The 22,553-nt window shown below is 29.5% G+C and overlaps 1 protein-coding gene across 3 annotated transcripts in view; it reads right to left on the bottom strand.

Moving 5' to 3' along the window:
• LOC123270218 (potassium voltage-gated channel subfamily H member 8) overlaps window positions 1-22,553 on the bottom strand; it is an 80,008-nt gene that overhangs the window by 22,956 nt on the left and 34,499 nt on the right. For 2 of the 3 annotated variants that reach the window (XM_044736183.1, XM_044736181.1), the window contains exons 3-4: window positions 3,270-3,503; window positions 2,421-2,552 (exon numbers count right to left, since the gene is read on the bottom strand). In XM_044736183.1, coding sequence (XP_044592118.1) covers window positions 2,421-2,552; window positions 3,270-3,503 — 366 coding nt within the window. The remainder of the gene's footprint in view (window positions 1-2,420; window positions 2,553-3,269; window positions 3,504-22,553) is intronic. The other variant, XM_044736184.1, reaches the window with a different exon arrangement.

The following is a 22,553-nucleotide window of genomic DNA, read 5'->3' as shown; positions in this document are numbered from 1 at the left end:
AGATATTCTGCTTAATTGTAACTTCGAACAAAGAGCCCTCCAAATTGAGGCACAGGCTCTTGCGGATGAGATTTCAATTTCCGGTCTAGAAGAAGTGGCAGAGGAAAACCTAAAAGAAGTTGTAAATAACTTACTTGATGTTCTTGATGTACCTCGGGATGATTTCGGAGTCAAATATGTCAAAAGGATCGGTAAACCAGTTGAAGCTAGAACGAGGAATGCTAAGCATAAACGCAGGGATGTTCTAATCAAGTTTGAATGTAAAGAAGCTGTGGATGTAATGATCAGGAAGTCCAAAGATGTAAATATTAAAAATAATGATTTATTAGCCGAGGAAAATATCTCGCAGGACCCTGTTCGTCTTCATCGCCGTCATCCGCCTACTCTTTACAAATTTCGTTCGCAGGTATTAAAGGATTTTCCTAAGCTACTTCCAAAAAATGTGTGGATTACTGCAGCCTCAGTGTTTGTTAGAATCGATTCGGAGAAACCGCCGCTGAAGTTATTGCCGTCCAATGGGATAGAGGTGCTCAAAAAGCACATTCGCTCGCGTCAATAACTTTCATTCACTCCATCATCACTATCGCTTGCTCAAGAACAAATCAGTCTGTCAAACATCAAATAACCTGTTGGTTAACTCTAAGAAGTAGGAGAAGTTTTTTCATGTCTTGTTTAATTTATAAAGCGCTTTATCTACAGCAAAAGCCACTTATTGGCAATAATTTACAAATTTGTGAGTCTAGGCCGCGCAGGTGGGATGAAAGGAATGATTTGCTTGTTGTACCGGGTTGCCACAGCACCAAGTATGACAAATCCTTTTTAGTGAGTGCGATTAGGATATGGAATCGGTTACCTTCAGACTGCACCTCACAATCGACTTTTCCGGCTTTCCGTAAAGCATGTTTCGAGTTTTTGTTGAGCGAAGAGAATGCGTGATTTGACTATTGTCTTTAATAAATACTTTTATCTGATGATGGAGTGATATATTGATGTACTTACTATATGTATAATATACCAGTAATATTTGTAATACACTACTTTTGTTAATTAACATTCATTGTAATGTATTTTGGAAGGCCGCAAAGAGCTACGACTCCATGGCCTTTAAACAATAAATAATAATAATAATAATAATAATTTTTACAAAAAACTATTGAATCGAAAAAAAAAAAAAAAAACGAAGTACAAAAAATTTTTTAGATTAAAAAAACATTAAAGACAGGAAATACTAAGGAAAAAAATTTAGTGTACTTGGTGTGCTATACAATTCACACTACAAGTATCAATTTTAAAAACTGTGGATAATGAAAGTATTCGAATGATGCTCACCAAATACATTAAATTTTTTTCTTTAGTATTTACTGTCTTTAATGTTTTTTTAATCTAAAAAATTTTTTGTACTTCGTTTTTTTTTTTTTTTTCGATTCAATAGTTTTTTGTAAAAATTGAATTATTATAGTTTGTAACAATAGTTGGACGTGTACTTGGCGCGGCGGTTTACAGTGAAACTGTTTTTTGTGGGATTTGAGATTTTCATACATTAGAAATATACTTTCTTAGTTGCTGTAAGATGGACAGCAGAGTTCTCGGTCCACCTCACTTTCCTCCTCCCCTGCGCATCTGTTAGCATCTCAGAGGAGTAGGAAGTGGTAATTCGTAGTAAGTTAGCAATTAGCTATTTGCTACTTACTATTATACTTGCTACTCGCTATCAATTTGTTGTTGTTAGTAACAAATTTGAGATTTTCATACGTTAGAAATATACTTTTTTTTTCTTATTGCTTTTTACTTGTTAATATTTAATATTAAAGGGTCATTCTGGTTTGTATTTTACAAAAAAATTTTTTTTGAATTTTTTTATGTTTTTCAAAAGTACATATATCTGAATATATCATTTTTCAGTTTTTTTTTAAATGCCCACCGTTTTATTATTTATCAATAAAAATTAATCTCCGTAGGTAGTGCATTAGATGTTTATATTTAGATGAACCGTTATCAAGTTATCATGTAAGTAAGCGTCATACCAACGTTTTGGTGGAGCTCCGCTCACCTGTTGTTTATTCATAAAACAAATATAAAAAAAATAAATTTATATATTTGCTGTGTTATTTAAGAGTTTATTTTTTGAGATAAATAAATTTTATATTAATATCTATAATAGTTTCTGTATAAAAAATCGTAAATATTGGCTTTTTTTCGAACGCCGGAACCAGAATGACTCCTTAATGCCAAACTTTTTACCTTCATCTTCTTGATTCGCAAAATTAATTTTTATAATTTATTCGAACTTCATACCTCGAAACAAAACTTAAATCATTAAAAAAATATTTTCCTCTAACCAAATAGTTTTTTTTTAGCGTACAAATGGTTTAATTTTTTTTAAATAAAAACAAAAAAGAAAGCACTACTCATGCACTCACCATCACCGTCGCCAGACTCACGTAGTAATTCTTTCTCGTTAGAAATATCCTTGTGTGATGCCAGAAATAAAACTACGTCGCCCTTTTCATTTTTTATCGGTACTATGTCCAGGATGCATTTGAATGGCGTAGCTGAAAAAAAAAAAAAAAATCTATAAAATTTTTTCCTGATAGAAAAATTCATTTTTACTAACAAGCTTATCGCAACTTGAGAAATTTACGATTTTAAACTTCAAGAGCTTTTCGAAATATTTTTTCGGGGCGACAATATTTTTCTATTGAATAAATTATTCATACCCCGGGGGAAAAATTTAATAAACGAAGGGTAAACTTTAATTATTCATAAGATATAAAGAAAGCAAAGGGAAGATGTAACAGACTTTGATTCTTTATTAAAACACTCGGCTACCAAAGAATGATTGTTTACACTCTGAAGACGTTTTAATAAAACCGAGCCTTCTTAAATAATTCATAATTTAATTAAATCATTTTAATTACTAATTTCCACCCGCAAATACACCAGCAGTTATTTATTTTTATCCCAACAAAAAAAAATTTTGAAAGAAGTTAACTGGGATCGCGAAGTACCTTGTTATCCCGACAAAGTAGCTTGCTAAACGATTTTACGAAAATATCAAAGTTCAATTGCTGTTTAGTAGTGTCCAAGCCTCCGATGGATCTGGGTTAAATGCTGCGCTTAATAGCCCGGCTATATCTTTCTCGCAAGCTCAAATTAAACAATTTTCATCTCATTAAGCCACCGTGCTTAATGGGACTAATTTAAACCTTTAAAAACGGTTTAAGTACTCTATAAAATAAAATACTAAAACAAGAAAGGAATTAACTCACTATTTTGTTTGTAGAATATGACGGTGCGCTTTATCTCTTTTTTTTCCTCGAGGCTTCGGTAAATCTCAGCTTTATCCTCGTCAGTCGTCTTCGGTCCGTAGAGAAATTTGCAGGCGCATCCTTTCTGCATTATTTGCGCCCGCTGATATCCTGTCAGCTCACAAAATCCATCTGAGCAGTATACGATCGGATAGATCGACGGTACTTGAGCATTTCCCAGCACAAAGTTACTGTCTGCAATTGAAATTTTTATCATTATGTATATTTTCGATTAAAAGCCATAAAAAGTTTTTATTTAAGGGGTTACATGGGTTTACTGTGGGAAAGAAAGGCATATTTTCAAAAATTATTTTTGCATATAAATAATGAAATTTTTAATTAAAACTTTTTGTTAAATTTAACATATTTAATAAGCATCTTCTGAAATTTTTGTAGAAATATATCTAAAACTCAGCCATTGCGATGTTTCTTCCGGAAACCTTTTTGAAAGAAGGTGCTTTTGCGTAGACAGCATAACTTATGACAGGATCGTGTGAAATCAAAAAAGACCATTCGACAGCCGAAATGGAAGTAGATTTCATAGTGAATCTAACAACTACTAAAATAATCATTTCCAAAACGAATGCAAGAGTAAAATTCCATTAAATAGATAAAAAGAGTAAGTAATTTTTGGCCTAGACTGATGGTGAGGTATATACAAATTAAAGTTTATTTAATAAGCTTTCAGATGCAATTTACAAAAATTTTACAAATTATCGCATTCATTAGTTATTTCGCAAAGAAACAGTAAAAGTGCCAATTTTTAAGGATTTTGAAGAATTCAAATTTCTGTCATTCCTAAACTATTTAATTTAAAAAAATATATGTATGCAAATTAAAGCTTACTTTATAAGCTTTCTGATGCAATTTACAGAAATTCGATCGGATATCGCATTCAATTGTTATTGCACGGAAATACGGTAAAAGTGAACATTTTTGCGATTTAAAAAAATTTTTGAATTGCTGTCATTTCTAAACTAATCGACAGATTTGGCTCATCTTAGAACTTAACCTCAGAAATCAAAAAATGAGTATGTTAAGTTTCATTGAAATCCGTTCAGAATTAAGGGAGTTATAAACAACGTGTTTAAAGTTTTGAGCACTTAGCCAAACTGGTCCTGAGAGCCAAATTCTCGAGGCCAGAAATTCTCGAGGCTCCATCTCCTAAACCCTTACTTCGTTCGACTTGAAAATTGAGGACAATGTTCTAGACATGTTGTAGAATTTAATAAGATTTAAAGAAAAACCGATTTCTTGCTACTCCCAAATCCATGTGACTCTTTAACTTATAAAAAATGAAACTATTATTGTAAAAATTCATTTATTTGATAATTCATGGGTTATTTAAAAATATATCTGTCTCTAAAATCGCTCTAGGTCTGAAATTTCAAATTATAACATAGTTGACATTTTTTTAATATAAATGAAAGGATAACATTTAATATATTATATCCATTTTAATATTATTCGTTTCTAATAAATTAATTTTTCTGTGACGAATTGTTTCAATTCCAACAAATTTTTAGATTCGACATATTTGTTTATCAACTATTTATTATATTAACTCGTTTAGTATATAAATAAACACGTATTTGATATAAATGAATACCTATTAAGTATAAATAAAATTTTATTAAATACTAATAAAATTTGAAACTAACTCAAATAAAAATTTTATTACTATTTAATAAACTTTTTATTTGCGCATGAACCAAATACGTGTTTTAATAAGTACTAATAAATTTTATTACTATTTAATAAAAATGTCTCTCAGTATACTGTTAAATTCACGAGAAAAATTACCGGACTGGATTATAATATAAAACGGTACTTAATTATTTCTTAGTAACAGCACTACTTTTTAAAGTTTATAGAAGTATAAACTCTAAATATTAAACATATGGATTAGAATTATTATTGGACAAATTTTTATCAATGAAAAATTAATATTATTTTATAGGTTTTAGGATTTTGAATAACTAAGTTTTATATTTTATAAGATTGAATGTTTAATTAATTTATTTTTTGAGATTATTTCACTTTGCAACATACATATAGAATAATAGCTAATAGTAAAAAAAAAAAATTATAAATGTCGTTAAAGTACATTTTTCCAAATAATATTTAACTAATTGCATAAAATTTTGTTAGAATGACAATTGCATAAAAGTGTTGTTAGAATTAACTGTAATTGAGCAACAACTAAATCAAATCCGGAACTTTTGGTTACGCATCAAAGGGCTCTTCCAGTTAAGGTAATTGTCGTGGTTAAGGTATACCGTCAGAAAATTCTAAATTTTTGTATACTTATTATGGACATGATGATACAATTACCCTAAAAATTTGAAGTCGATTGGTCTCCTATAACCCGAGATGAATTCAATTAAAAATTGGATATTTAATATTGATTGCATACGCTATCTGCAGTTCTGTACCAGTTTCTTAGTTATAAAAAAAAACTGTCAGAAAATTTAAAAAAACTGACAGTCTTTTAATGTATTTGTTGTGAGCTTAAAAAAAAATAAAAAAAAATTTTTGACCGTCTAATTATTTATAAATAACCGATTAAAGTTCAACAATTTATGAAAAAGTATATATCTACGGAGTCGGACAGAAACAATTGTATGGGTTGCGTCTCCACGGGTATAGTCTTGTGTAAAAATGATGGATTACTTAGCTATATACAAGCTCATATACTTTTTCCGGCTCGTATAATCTCTAATATTTTGACAATATTGTACCCTGACAACTACCTTAAGCTCTGACACATCATCCGCTACAACTTGTCAGTCACTTAATAATTTTTTGTTTGGGGCACACCTAGTGTGACAGCCTAAAAAAAGGCGAAAAAAAAAAAAACTACTGTATCAATTGTTTTAAAATTTTAAGGGTATATTTATACATATTTTAAGAATACTTAGTAAAATTTTTGAAAAAAAAAATTAAATATTTTTCGAGTTACACGCGATCTCCGACGGCGCTAAAAAAAAAGGTCTCCCACTGCTGCAATACTTGCGGCCTTCTCCGTGGATGAAACCAAAAAAAAAAAATTCTCGGTGAACTAGAAGAAATTGTCCGTACAATGACTTACGGCCGAAAAAAAATGTCAAAAATTGACAAAATGGCGGTGCTTTAAAAAAAAATTAGTAAAACGGTTCACCCTAAAGGCCATCCCTGCAACTTCCCGCTAATTCCATACCTGGGCGCTTCAAATTGTACTTATGATGTTTTTGAGATTTTTGAGCTCGAAATATAATTTATGTAATATTTTGAGCTCGCTGAGCTCAAAGAGATAGTATTTCTATGCATTTCTATGCAAGTCTGATAGAAGATTCATAGAACACTATAGTAAGTAAGTATACTTTTGGAATTTTCAAACCGCAATAACTTTTGAATGAATTAACCGATTTTCACGCGGTTAGCGGTATTCGACGCAGTTTTATCAGCCTCATAAAGAATTTTCAGATTTTAATTGATCGAACCAAAAATTTCGGAGTAATTTCGAAAAAACACTTTTTTCAGTGTTCTTTCGTTCACGATATCTCTCGAACGAATTAACCGATTTCGACCAGCTTGGTGGCGATCGACATGGTTTTTTATTGTCTAGAGCTGATTAGTTTTTTTAAGATTTCTCAAAATCTACTGATTCGAATCGGTCCAAATTATACTCAAAATCTAAGTTTGGCCAAGCCCTTTCAAATGGCACCAACCGCGATAAAATCGGATGAGCCGTTTAAAAGTTATAAGCGGTTCACATACTTTCACACACACACACACACACACACACACACACACACACACACACACACACACACACACACACACACACACACACACACATACAGACACCGTGACAACCTCGCGGGAGTAGTCAGGGAAGCTTCCTATGACCTTCAAACGTCGAGATCTGATGAAAACTCGATTTTTGCAAAACGGGGTGAAAACAATAACTTCCCGATTTTTGAAAATCTTCGATTTTCTTAGCGGGAAGTTAAAAAAAGTTGAATTTTACCCAAAATTTTGTTCATTTTTGGCCTGCCGAAATTCGATTTTTGATCAGATAAAAAAACTGGTAGGTCATTGTATGGAGAACTATATACAGAACACGCAGAAAAAAATTTGATAGTGATCGGATCATTTGTCTCCGAGTAATAACTGCAGCAAATTCGAAAAATGCTGTTTCGAGAAAAACGCGTTTAAAGATAAAATGATCCTATTCTAACTGCCGAGCGGCTACTCTAGAAATGGCTGTAACTCGAAACCTATTTGAGATATCGATTAAAAATTTTAGTATGCTATTTTTAAAGGTATAACCTATCGAAATATGAAACAAAAGAAAATCGATTTTTTTTAAATTTCACACTAGGTGTGCCCCTTAGTACGATAACACAAAATTATTTAATAAAATATAGTCCATATAATTATTTATCAATAATTACTTCAACTAATACATAGTTTGAGTAACTAGAAAAAAATAAGTTCAGAAAACTATATTTTTATACTTGGGGCGTTATAATTCAGCCTGACTGCACTTTTCTCTCAGTGTGGTAGGAGCCTAATTGTCAAAAGTTTAATTAAAAACCATAATCTCTTAATTTTAAAAGAAAATATGCATAATTTATTTTAACCATACATTATTTTTAATATTTTCAGGATATTAATTATCAGTTTAGAAAAAAATGATTATATGGAAAGAAAATGAAAATTAATAAATAAGAAAAAAAATGAGCTTTTAATTTTTTTTTTATTGTAGATAATTCTATTTCGGATAGCATAAGTAAGCCTTGATATTATTATTTTTAATTCTTATCCAACAGGAAAGAAGATCATTGTAGCGTTAATTCTGATGATCAATCGAGAGTCGCTATTTTTAAAGCTCTATCTCTTTTGTAAACTAAGATTCAGTGATGCTTTACATCATTTTCTCTTTGGTAACTTTTATAGTCAAGCCAATATTTAATGCTTAGTTTTAATTATTTGATGGATTAATTTTCAATCTGAAATAAAATTATAACTCGTTTTCAGAGTGAATTTGTTACTCGGGGTCTGTTATTTGTAAATCGAACCATCGAGCTCCAAGAATTTATTTTCAATCGGAAACATGTCGTAAATATGATGAATCATATTGTATAAGCTATTTATCATGCTTTTATATACTCAGTGAATTCAATGCTTGTCTCTTTCTTTTTTTTTCACTTCTAGTTAATAGAAAAATTCTGCAAGCGCGAGAGTTCCTTCTTTATGAACTCCAAGTAATTATGATGCAAAATTTCTCACACTGCAGCAGAAAAAAAAAACAACTTTTCCTTAAAATAAAAAATATTCTTGACTAGATTTATTAGTTGAAAATTTTTCAAGTTAATAAATTTTAAAATTCAAGTAAATTATTTTATCGTAAATAGAACATTTGTTCGAAGTTACACTGACAAGGAGACGGCAAGGGTGTGGGGTTCTCAAATCAAACGGAGGTTTTACGTGTAGTTAGCACTCAGTGAGTGTATTCATACACTCAAACCCTAGAGCGCACTACTTAGCCATTGCCGAGAAAATAATTCCTAAAGTTTGAAAAAAAAAAAAAATTTTTTTTGGTATTGAAATTTAACAAATCGTTATAAACAATTTCTATTGAACTTTTATACCTACATTATTGAATCGTGAATTTAATCATTTTTAACTTTTTAACGATTAGAACTTATAAAAGACGGATGAATGTAAATATATTAAATACAAAAGCCACTGTTCTTTTAAACATTTTTTATAAAATAATATATTAAACACAATGAATATTTATGATAAAATGTTTATAGAATTAGCAATTTTTTCAATCATTCATATTTAGGAATACACAAACCTGGATGATATTTATCATAAAAACAAGAAAAACACAAATTTTGTTGACAACTCGCATAACAAATAAATGCAGGTTTTTTACAGGAGCACAGTGTTTTTAGAATTTCTTCTAAAAAACAAACTTCGTTTACGTTCATAAATATTTCTCGGTGTTCAGATAATTTTGACGCATACCAGGCTATTTGATCATTTTTAAAAAAATTGGAGAAGAGAGCTGATGATGAACAATTGATTGAATTTTAATACAATCTTCACGAGAGTTGATTTTCCGATTTTCTTCAATTAATTGCGAACAATTTTGTATTTTTTTAATTAAATTTTTGACTTGTCTGTAAAAGTAAACATCGCACGGTTGTATTAGTGGAGTACACTTTGGAGGTCTTACTTTAACAGTACAAGCAGACATTTTCTCATCATCTTGAAAAATTTCATCATACATTTCGAGCCTCATTTGTCCTCCCCAAGAATCGATGAGAAGAAGAAATTTTTCTTTGCCTACGTAAGATTTTAGGCATTTCGTGAGAAAATTATAATATGAAAACATAGTGAGTTTTCCGGATTTTGACGATGTGACGACAACATTTTTATATATTTTCAGTCTAAAAAAACTACTTTAGTCAAAACAAAATATTTTCTTGAAATTGTCACTTCTACTTTAATACATTCGATTTAAAGTAATTCAAGAAATCACTTGTAATTTAAAAAATAAAATGGAAATGAAAATATAAATTTTATACAAAAAAATCTTTATCAATTTTCTTTTGTCGGTGATGGTTTACATACAATTATGATTATTAATTATTTACCAATGATGTTTCCTTACAGCTGCTCTATATACAGATCATTGAAATCAGAATCCATTACAAAGATTTAAAATTGAAATTACCAGAGATATAAAAAATATAAGAATTTAATACGAGACATTTTTGTAGGAAATTAAATTTTCTATTGGAATTTGTATACAAAAAAGGTATCAATAAATTTTTTTATATCTATAATAACACTTTACGATATGAATATTCTCTTTGTTTCAAAACGAATTTCTAAAAATATAAATTTTTGAATCTAACTCAAGTTTCTCTTAAAATAATTTATCTTTTTTATTGAAAAAAATTTTTCTTCCATAAAGTAGTTTCTTGTCTTACTCGCTCCAAAAGTTCTACTTTTGAGCGCTGGGTGGCGTCTATAAAGGGACTCTTTTCTAGAGACTCTACCATACCGTCGTTTTTTTACAGCCTAGGCGGTGAAGTTTCCCGAGTCAAAATATAAATTCCAATTTGAGCCTCAAAATCCTTAGTGAGGTTTTTGAGGGCAAATTTGGAATTTCAAGATAGATTTCAATATGGAAAGTAGTCAGGATTTGAACCTCAAAATCCTACTTACGGACGATTTTACAACTTTGAGGGTAAAAATAGAACTTCAGAATTCACGTTTGAACCTCAAAACCCTCACAATGTTCTTCAATAATTTTACTATTAAAAATGTTAAATGAATATGGCACTATTGTTTTTTAAATCCTCCCTGCATTTTTTAAATAAACAAATGGTTTTATCTGATAAAATAAATTCAAAGTGATCGAGGTGTAAAATTTTTTTGCAGTGGTACGAGTTGTCATATAACATTTTAATAAATAATTTCATCAAAATAAATTAGCCAAATTGAAAAAAAAAAAAATTTTTTTTTCTTGGGATTGTTGTTTCAATTTGGGTGTTCAGATTATCGTTTCATATACTTAACACGTTTACCTTTCTTGTTTCCCTATGTATCGAAATTAAATTAATCTAAAATCGTCCGACGCTCGGACTCGAACACGGAACCATACGCTCTCTAAGCCTAAACCTAACCGACTACTCTATACTACGCTTGTAATTGTTTACGAACAAAAACAGTTTCACTGTAAAAAAATCGCGCCAAGTCCACGTTCATAAGACTATTAAGAAAAAAAAAATTTTTTTTTTTCTTTACAAAAAGATATAAAATAGAAAAATTAAAAAATCCAAGTAACCGATATGATTGTATATGATTTTTGGAAATTAAAAAAAATTTTGTTGTAAATTTAAAAATTAAAAAAAAAAATTTTGGAACGTATTTAGTGTGCGTGGTTGCAAAATATTTTACTTTTAATGAAATTCGTAAAATCTATTTACTAGGACTTTAAAAAATTGAAATACACAATGACGACTTCCTCGTCATTATATACGTGAATATTAATACATATTAATCCGAAATACACAATTCGAACCCTCGCGACTTCCATCGTCAAAAGTTTATGCTAGAGTGTACGGTACACATACCGGATAGTCATTATTGACAAGCCTAAAACTTTTTGCTGTTTATGTACTTATTTCAGCCAATCACGAACGAGAAACTGATCGTTTGAGAAGTCTGGCAACACTGCATGAGCGTCAATCCTATATACTAAAATTGATGGTAGAATGAAGTTAGCTTAGTATCGAAAACATGGACCCTGATTCCTTATTGGTTCAAGATTAGAGCGCGCGCGGATGCGCGCAATTTGAATTTCTAGTATATTTTATATACTAGACTAACCTCTGTTTTGATACATGCGTTTATTCATTTATTTACATACATTCATTCGGAAATATAATAACAATGTCTGAAAAAAAATAATTGACAATATTGTTTTTTTTCAAAAAAATCAGTAATTAAATTTTTCGTGTTGATTATTAGCTGATTTTAAATTTTAGTATTTTTTTTTATTATTTTTTAACTTATGAAAGATTAATATATATTATTAGATTAAAATTGTTAACTTTTTGAATTTTTAATAAATATAAAAAAAATACTTATTTTCATTAAATAATCATTGTTTTTTTTTTTTTAATAAATAAAATTAACTATAATATTACACCTAACGTAAATTAAACTTTTCAAATTTGTCAGCGCATGCGCGTCTCATACTTCTTTCGCGGCTGACAAAACTTGCGCTGATGCCACAGCTTTATTAACGTATCCCCTCCTTGGCTAAAGTCTGGTAAATTTTTCATTACTTATTAATAAATATCTCTGAAATTGTGTGGTAATTATCAATGAATTTTTTTTTTTTTAATTGTTTAGTTGTTAGTTAACGTTACTCTAGTTTTTTAAAAAGATCCTAAGAAAAGTTTCTAAGATATAAAAATGTTTGTAGGTAAACTTTTGGATATCCTGTATACCATAATGTATAAGAGCGTTTAAAACTCAAACTTTGAAACTAAATATCTCGGAAACTAGATGGTCAAAAATTCTCAAATTGCGTCAATCGATGCAGAATTATATAAATATTAATCTGCGAAATTTGAAAAAAAATCCCAAGAAAACGACTCTGGCGAGGGTAATACCTTAAGCATAGTAGAATTCTCATTTGATCCTCATACTCCTCAATGAGGATTTTGAGGCTTTCGTTCGGATTTGAAACCTACTATACGCTGGAAAGAAATAATGCTGTTTTCCAACCATGCATTTTTTATCTCGAGGAGTCCTTTCAAACTATTTGTTTTATCATCGTTAATAATAAATTTTTTGAGAGATAAGTATCAATTATTACTGTTTTTACTACCAGTAAACAAAAAATAGCTTCACTTCAATTAACTAAAAATTATGTCAATTAAGTTAACAAATTTTTGTGACAAGAAGATAGATAAAGAAAATATTAATTACATTACTATTCCTTATGCACTTTTACTCATGACTATTTTCGAATATTGTACTCATTTTTTAATAATATTTAAAAATTTATATGGTCACCATAAATGAAACCTTTTTTCAAACAAATTAATAGCTTTTGTTTAGTGTTAGTTTAGTTTTTATGGAAATATTACGTAAAGTTTTTGAGTTATAATCAAGTATGCTAGAAAATTTTTTTCCTTTCTCCTATAGTGCAATGTATAACCTCTAAAAAAATTCTAACTTTAAAATTAAATATTTCCAAAACTGTACGATGCAACAATCTCATTTTTTACAAATCGATACAGAATTATTATTATATATACTCTGAAAAAATGCAAAAAAATCTATTTTTGTTCTGACTGTCCTTATAACCCTTTTATATAAGGTCATTTTTTTATAAGGTCATTTAATTATTTTCATTTCTATCTTCTTTTAAGAGTATGAAACTTTTAAAACTCTATTCGACTTCAAGACATGATAGACTCTCAAAATACTGATATGTGACTGAATCCCAAAATTTTTAAATTAACGTTAATTATTAAAAACTTAGGGCCAGTTTTTCAATCCGGGATAACATTTTATCCGAGATAAAAGTACCGCCAATATAATAAAAAAATAAATAAATAATTCAGCGACGTGACATTGCTCTTAGTTAGTTCTCCATGAATTTGATCGTTTATTTAAATAAAAATAAATAAATATATCATAAAAATAATGAGAATCTCTTATTGTGTCATTTAAATTATTTTAAATTAATTAACACAATTATAAATTAATAATAGATATGTCAAACGCAAGATATGAGCTCGAAGGGCTCAAAAACATAGAACAGCTATCTCTTTGAGCTCAGAAAGCTCAAAATAACACATAAATTGTAATTTGGAGCTTGAAGAGCTCAACAACATTATAAGTGCAATTTCAAGCGCTTACACGGGAAAAATTTCTGGGAAAATTTACGATACAACTATTGTAAAGCTGGACTATACTTTTATTACTATTAATTGTCAAATATTTTAGAAGAAAAAATACTATTTATTCATGAAAAATTACGATATTACTATTGTAAAAAGTAAGAGATGAAAATTTCCAGTGCTGCCTCTGTATCTTTCCAATAGAACTATAGCAAATTTTACAATAGTTGAATTGGAATGTTTCTCAATTAGTGTGAGTGATGGCCGTGACAGCGCTAGACTCCGAGTTTATGTAAATGTTAAATCGTATGAGTCTTAGTTTAGCTCGGATAGCGTAGAGGGAGAGTCTCTGGCTGCCAACACAGGGTTCTGGGTTCGATTCCCAGATAACACAAAAATGTCGGTTTCTTTTTTCGATTACTGTACAGGTACCAATTAGTCCAACCTTCTATCTCTCTCCCTCCCTAATATTTCTTTTAAAAAAACCAACTGTGAATTTTTACAATAGTTAAATTGTAAAGTTCACAAACACATATTGTATAATTTGCTCTATAGTATCCGACTTTTTAAGACTCTTGCTAGTCTTATTTGTTGGATAAAATTTACAATAGTAGATCGTAAAAATTACTAAATGAGAAGTATAGTCCACCGTTACTATTTTATTTAGTAAAAATTACAATAGTAAAATAGTCTCCTTCAATTTTCTTTCCGTGTAGGTATGGAATTAGCGGGAAGTTGCAGGGATCTCCTTCAGGGTCATCCATTTACCTAATTTTCATTTTATTTATTTACAATCAGGAAGTTGTCACAATTGGAGGTGAATATTTCTGTGACATGTGGCTAATGTTTATTTATTTTAATTCAAAATAAGTGACTGAAATCAGGGAGAATTACTTGTAGGCAATATCACTGTGCTGAATTATTTATTTTTTTATCATAATGGCAGTACTTTTATCTCGGAGAAAATTTTATCTCGGATTGAAAGACTGGCCCTTAATTGTGATTGAGAAAAAAAAACAGATTGAAAAATTTTAAATCTGAATAATCATTTGCATTGATGAATCATTACATGGATTTTGTTTCAACAAACGTTTCAAATTTTTTACAGCATTTAAAAAAATTAATTAAATTACCTGATGTACTATGTAAGTTGCTTCAAAAAATCATTTAATTATTGAGTATCTACGGTTATATCAGCACATTAATGAACCTAATTCAATTTTTCGAACTTTACAAAAACTATACAGTCAGATAAAAAAATAATCACTGATCTTTTAGAAAATTTTTTTTGATTTTTTAAAAGCTATTTTTACATAAAGTGGTGACATATTTCTCATGTTATATGTTAATTTGTAAATGTAACTTAAATTTTTTTCGGTGAAGCAAAAATGTTCTAAGTTAAAAATACAAATTTTCACTGAATGAGACTTTTGAGGTTGTAGTGAGGATTCTAAATCAACGGGTGGTTCTTATTAAGACCTCAAAATCTTCAATGAAGATTTTGAGTATTAAAGTAGAGTTACTTTCTGTGCGGCAAATAAAACATCAAAGGATTTGAGGCTTTTGAGGTTAAAACTAGAATTTGTTTTTTGACTCGGGTTACCTCCTCCTTTTTTAACGGACTTATCGTGTATACCCAAACGGAATTGAGAGAAATTAAAAAAAAAAAAGCTACATTCTAGTGTACTCACCGATGATTTTGAGTAAATTTTAAACTTAGTTACTATTGAGTGGCGCTAATTATTTCTCTGCTGGTAGTTTATTACGAGGCGGACCTAATGTTAATAAAATAACAACCATGCCATAAATAAATATTAATAAAAAGATAATTAATATAAAATTAAATTTTTTTGTCTTTTTGAAACATCATAAAATTTGAATAAGTCATTATTTGCCTCCTATCCCTCAAAAGTTAAACTTATGGAGCGATAATAACAAAAAATATTGTATATCATTTGGCCGTTTAGTGGCGATTTTGACAACGAATTTTATTCGATATTCGCTTTAATGTTTGTGACGCGAATGTTTGAAAATGAGCGAGAATATCCGTCCCCGGCTTTGCCTCGGACATTAAAATTACGGCCGTTATATCGAAATTATATCGTTATATCGAAATATCGTCGTTGTCAGAAAACCACCACTTCACGGCCTTATGACATAAATGTCTATTGTTTTCGGTGTGTGTTCATAAAGATTTTAGTCTTTCGATAGTGAAATACGTTAAAACTCGATTAGATTCCCTCATATGTTTGATAAAAGATAAAAACTTGGCAGTATAATCCTCGATTATTGATAATTCGAAAAGTTTTTAAATATTTTTACCCGTAAGCAAATTTTTCTGAAATTTTTCTGTTTGATCCCAAACAAACGATTTAAAGTTTAAACCATATTTTTGTTTCATTAAATTCGATAGTTTATTTATTGGAAACTTAAAAACTGGGTCACGAAGAATAAATAAAAATTCATAAAAATAATGCGATGATAGTAATAAATTTTAGGATAAGGACTAAAATGGAAATCTCGAGTATTTGTGCTATACCGTCGGAAACACTTGTACTAAAATCAATATTTACATATTCTCGCTTGCCTAGGATGAATTTTACATGGAATTAAATACGCAATACCCAGTGCCAAAATACTGTGATGAGATAATTTATAAACTGTCTTTTACATTTGCATCATTTGTGACTTTATAATTACCCTGAGCTTTCATACGCTTGCATTCGAGTTAATTAATCAGTTACGGATTTACGAATTTGATATTCATCATTAGTCATCTGAATATCAGTACTCTTGAATGTTTTCAATATTTCTCATGCAAATTTTAATATGAGGAGTGTTCAAGTACGATTCTATTGGGATATAATATCCCAGAATTCAACCTCGGAAAAGCTTTGTTCGGAATTTGATTTATTTACGCGCAGAAATATTGGAAAATTTTTTTATTATATTAACATCACAATGTCATACTATTAACATTCATTGCACTAAATGAAAAAAAAATATTTGATTTTAGAAAAATATTTCAGGAAAACTTCAATCGACGTTCAATAATATGAAGTTCAATACTTTAATTCGACGTTCAATAATTTTATTGAATCAATCACACATAATATTTTTAAAGAAAATTACCCTAATTTGACACAATTAAAAAAAAAACAGATTATAAAAATTTTGAATTTAAATTCTGACTCGAATACAGAAGATTTATAAATCGAAAAATTTATAAAACTTTTTTTTGTAGAAAATCTTTTTTACTACTAAAAAAGTTATTAATTTTCTTATACCTCTATTTTTTTTATTCACAATTTAGATTTTAATTCTTTAAAAATCATTTTTTCGTACGACCACTTTACACTGATTATTTACATCAGGACTCATGGTAAATGATTCATATTAAAATTACGGGAGAAATATTGAAGATACAAGAATATGGTAAGATACCTTTTTTAAGAAAATTGAATTGTCTACACCGATAAAAAAATATACAGTAGCGCTCAAAAGTATTTTGACAACATTATGCGTTAGTTTTTTTCAACAATGTCAAAATAATTTGGAGCCACCATTTTCTTAATATTTTAAAAATTAAACTTTCTTTTGTTACGAACAAGGACCACTTTGACACTATTCTGTAGATTATTCAAAAGCTGTAAAAAAATAAATAAATGATTATTGTGTTTCATATTTATTTTTAATTAAACCATTAAATATATTTGTCAAAATACTTTTGAGCGCTACTGTACACGGAAAAAAATAAATAGTAAATGCAACATGATGAAATCATGTTGCACCCACATGATTTGTCATGTCTCGGCTACATGACAATCATGTTGCGGTAACATGAGAAAATCATGTAGAATCCACATGATTTATCATGTGGATGCCACATGACAATCATGTTGCGGTAGCGTGAGTAAAATCATGTAGCAGCAACATGATTTTCATGTAGCCTTAATAGCATAAAATTAAGCTACAACAACTAAATATTTATGCTTTAAAAACATTATTTATTATAAAGTAACTAGGTTTTTGAAGATTTATAATATTGCAGATGAAAATAAGAGTAAATTATTGAATTATACAATTTGTAAACGATATCTTTGTTTATTCAAATTATATACAATCCTTATCGCCAATAGCTTTGGTTTGTGATAAAAGTAATTAAATTATAATTAATTGTTATTATTTTCGTATATCAAATGCAGTTTGACTTCGCGAAGTTACAGTAGATCGCTGTCTTCTTGCCCATGCGCAGTTGAAATGCTGAGTGATTGGTTCACATTTGAATAAATTTTCTCGCGGAGCTTTTTTTGAAAAAATTTTATTCTTTTCTATTAAAAAAAATTTTTACTACGTACTAATGTTTTTGACTAAAAAAAAGTTGTCCGAAAAATAACATAATTTATTTAAGGGGTTAGAGGTAGTCAGAGACATGAAAAAATGAAAATTTTTAATAATTTTTTTTTGCCAGCAAATCATTTTATTTTAAAAAAGTAATAGTATGGCATCATTGCTCAATGTTTTGACTTGACTTCACGAAAATTTGAAAAAAAAAATTAATTATTTCAAAAGTTATGGCTATTTGTGTTGACCCAATTCAAAAAAAGGTCTTTGCGGTGACCATCATAAATCCTTGAAGATTCATATAAAATCAATCGGACAAGAAAAAATAGTTTCATTAATAGATAATCTAGTGCCTGAACGATGCTTTTTTTTTTTAACATTAACAAAATGGCGGCCTCAAGAAATTTTTCTCTAGATTTTAGGGAAAAAACCCACAGTTAATTGTTTATAAAAAATCAAAATTTTTGAAGAAAAAAAAAATCCTTCGATCAGACACGAGATTTTTATGTTTTCCAAAAACTGTATGAGTTTTATTGAAATATACTGAGCGGTTTTCGAGTTACAGTGGTCACCAGTTTAAAAAACATAGTTTTGAGAAAAACGCCTTGAAAGTTTTACACTACCCGCTCTCGAGCGTTCTGGAGTGCCTGAGCGTCCTTTGTTATTTGTCGAATAACTCGAAAAGTATTTGTCGGATTCACTTCAAACTTTCAGACAATATTTTTAAGATATTGCACTTAAAGAAAATGCAAAAAAAATCGATTTTTTGAAAATCCTGACTACCTCTAACCCCTTAAACAAAAATATCATTACAAATGATTTAATTTGATAATTTACTCTAATTTTCATCTACAATTTTATAAATCTGAAAAAATCTAGTTGCTTGATAATAAATAATTTTTCTGAAGCATAAATATTTAGTTGTTGCAGCTTAATTTTATGCTATTAAGGCTACATGAAAATCATGTTGCTGCCACATGATTGTCATGTAGCCGAAACATGACAAATCATGTGGATACAACATGATTTCATCATGTTTATTTACCAAGACTGCATCATGTTGCATTTACTATTTATTTTTTTTCGTGTAGGGGAGTCTGGGGCACGACGGCCCCCTTAAGCCGGTTTTTTCTTTTTGTGGCTTTTAATCATCAAATTCATCTATTTTCCGTCTATTTCGAATGAATTAGTCGAAATTTTGCAAAAAATCGAAAAAAAAATTTTTTTTTCACTGAAGCCATTACCATTAAAATCTAGAGATTCTCCTCCTAGAAAAGGTCGTCGAGGGAAAACCACGATTCTTAACGAGTCTTGAGTATCGCCGAGAACTTTTAAACAAATTGTTACGTTTTGGCAAATATTAAATTTATTAAAAATTTTCTTAATTAATATTTAAAATAATAAATTAATCGTTATTTGAGGCATCTCGTAACGGAAATACCTCGAGATAACAGATTTCTGGAACGTCAACGCAGCCCAGTAGACTAAACAGTCTACGTTGTGGGATTTGGACTGCGTTGATGTTCACATAGGGTAACCTGAGAAGCAACGTCGCTAAAAATCATTATAAAAACCCAATGTAATTAATATTTTTCTTGCATTCTGTCTTCAGACTTCATCTGGGGCAGTCAGTCCTTGGACTTAGCAGAGGAGCAATCTCTGCTGGTCCGAGGCTGAACCTGCCTAATCCTCTTTAATTATTATTATTATTATGAGTTTTACTTGTATACCGTTTTCTGGTTTTTACAAGGTTACTTTCCGCTCTATATTATCAACACAATTTTTCAACCCTTTTTTATTATCAACATATTCTCCACTCTTTTTATAATCAACATGTTCTCCACTTTTTATTATCAACATATTCTCCACTTTTTTATAATCAACATAATTTTCGCACATATAATTTTCATTCCAATGCGGCTGTGGACCGACTTGTGCTTTCTGTACTGCATTTACCCTATACCTCACCCCTTTCTATCGGTTGTTGGAATAGTGGCGATGGGGAAACCACAGAGAAAACCCATGCCAGTACAAGTCGGCTACCGGAGCGACCCCCGACGGTTGGTGTTGTAACTATTCGAATAACCGTCGGGGCTCGAACCCTCGCCTCACGACATGATGCACGAACGAACTATTGGGATAATGACTTAGTCCGCTCGGCCATCATGCCGCTCCTAATCCTCTTTAAATAAATCTTATTAATTGTCAATCGATTAATATGGATTATTATTAAAACCTTATCCCCCAGGGTGTAAGCGCTTTTATTAGCTGTTTTCCACCCTGGTGAAATCGCCGAAGCGCTAGCCATCGTTCAGGCACTCTAAAATCACCTACCTGAGGCAGGTTAATTGAAAGTAACATAAAATTTTATAAACTTAAATTTTAAAAGTGACTTCGCGGAGTAAACCAGTGACACGACCCACCTGGAGACTATTGACATCCTAACGAGGTCAAAATCTGGACTTAAATAATTTTTAAATTAATTTACCAAAAATTTGTGAACGTAACACAAATAAAAAGAAAAAATAAAATCAAAACCAAAAAATTAAAGAAAAAAACATTTAAAATATAAAAATGATGATTGCCATTATCTTTATTGCAATGAACATGACTCAGAATCCATAGAGTCTTGGATTCAGTGAAAAAATTGTAATAAATGGTCTGATGATTCTTGCGCAGGTATTGGCAGAGATTATTCTGACGAATATATCTGTGATCATTGCGAATAATCGTATATTCATTAAATTATCGCGATGTGATTTCCTAATTATCAAACATTTTTATTTCAAGTTTTATTCAAAGTTTAATTTTTGCTAACGTTTTAAAAAATTATAATAAATTTTACTGCTTAACGGTTAATTAGTTTTAAATAGATAATAATTGATAGTATAATTAATTTATTTTATTGCACATAGAGGTTTTAAACCTACGTACAAGAAAAAAAAAATGTTATTTAATAGCAATAAATTGGTTACATTAGTTTACATTGAATAAAATCACATGTTGAGTTTTCAGATTGAGCTTTTAAAATACGTAATATCTTGAACCAGACCTTTTTTTTTTTCTATATTTTTATCAAGTCAAAATTAGAAATATGAATTGCGTAGAGTAAGACATCCTTGGAGGAATTCAAATAAAACTTTGAAATTGGGTTCCTGCTTGTGGTGCAGAAGATACCGCGATCAATAATTAATAATATAGTTATTATTGTTTTAATTTAAAAAAACTGTGTTCAATTTTTTATAAGCAATATAATTCAATTTTTTATTAAATTTTTCAGTTCAATTAAATTTTTTCTTATTCATTTTACCCAAGATAAATACCATTGACCTGAAAAAGCCTAAAATAATGAATTCTTTAAATTTATCACAACTCGAAAAAAAAAAAATAATTTTTTCGTTACAATTTTTTTTTCGAGTGGTCTATTATGCCCCAAATATCGCGTATTGGCCCAAAATATCATAAAAACATTATAGAGGTCATAACTTGACAGAAATTGAAAAAAAAAAATTTTAGCAAATTTTTGAGGGGGGCCGTTGTGCCCCAGGGGGGCCTTCGTGCCCCAGGTTCCCCTATATATTTCCTATAATTGCATAATTTATCTAATCATGGTATAAAAAAATTTACAGTCTAATTTCTTAATTATTGATATTTTTAACAATATAAGCTCGTCTCGACATTACACTTATCGAGACCTTTCATTTGAGTACGCGCATGAATTTTTTACATATTTTGTATACATAACAAATATCATATACAGAAAAAATTCATGTGTGGATTCAAATGAAAGGTCTCGATATGTTTAACATAGGGATGAGCTTATATCTTTAAAAATATCAATAATAAAGAAATTACATCATATCTTGTCAACTAATGATATTTTTAATTATATAAGCTCACCCCGACATTACACTCTTCGAGATCTTTCATTTGAGTACCTACATGAATTTTTTCGTATATTATGTATATTTCATAAATATCATATATACAAAATATATAAAATAGTCATTTGAGTCATGAAATAAAATATCTCTTTTTTCTTTTCGCGTACAAAAAAAGTTTTCCGAGTTATTTTCCTATATTTAATATTTTATACACAATCTTCATTTTAATTTGAAGTTTTTGGAATGATTTTAAGCCTTTGTTCATCACTGATCTTCAAATGTCGCTCAAAATTACCTTGACTTTTCCAATTCAAAGCTGGAAGCCAATCAGCGCGGAGATATGATTTGAGCAACAAACAGAATTCAACAATCGGGAATTATTTTGCGGTTTGCTTAGAGTAAACAATTGACAAATTATAAAGAAGATTCGCAGCTGGCTGTTGAGAAGAAACTAATCATTTTTCCGCTAAGTCGAGCTTCAAATCGCATTATTTCAGCCGGATAAATTTGCCGATTAAATCCAAGTGTTAATAATATTATTATTTGAAGATAAAATAAAAAATACGCGTGAAAGAGATAAGTTAAGC

The sequence above is a fragment of the Cotesia glomerata genome, linkage group LG8 (genome assembly GCF_020080835.1).
Source record: "Cotesia glomerata isolate CgM1 linkage group LG8, MPM_Cglom_v2.3, whole genome shotgun sequence".
Taxonomy (NCBI): domain Eukaryota; kingdom Metazoa; phylum Arthropoda; class Insecta; order Hymenoptera; family Braconidae; genus Cotesia; species Cotesia glomerata.
This window is presented reverse-complemented; position numbering and strand designations above follow the sequence as displayed.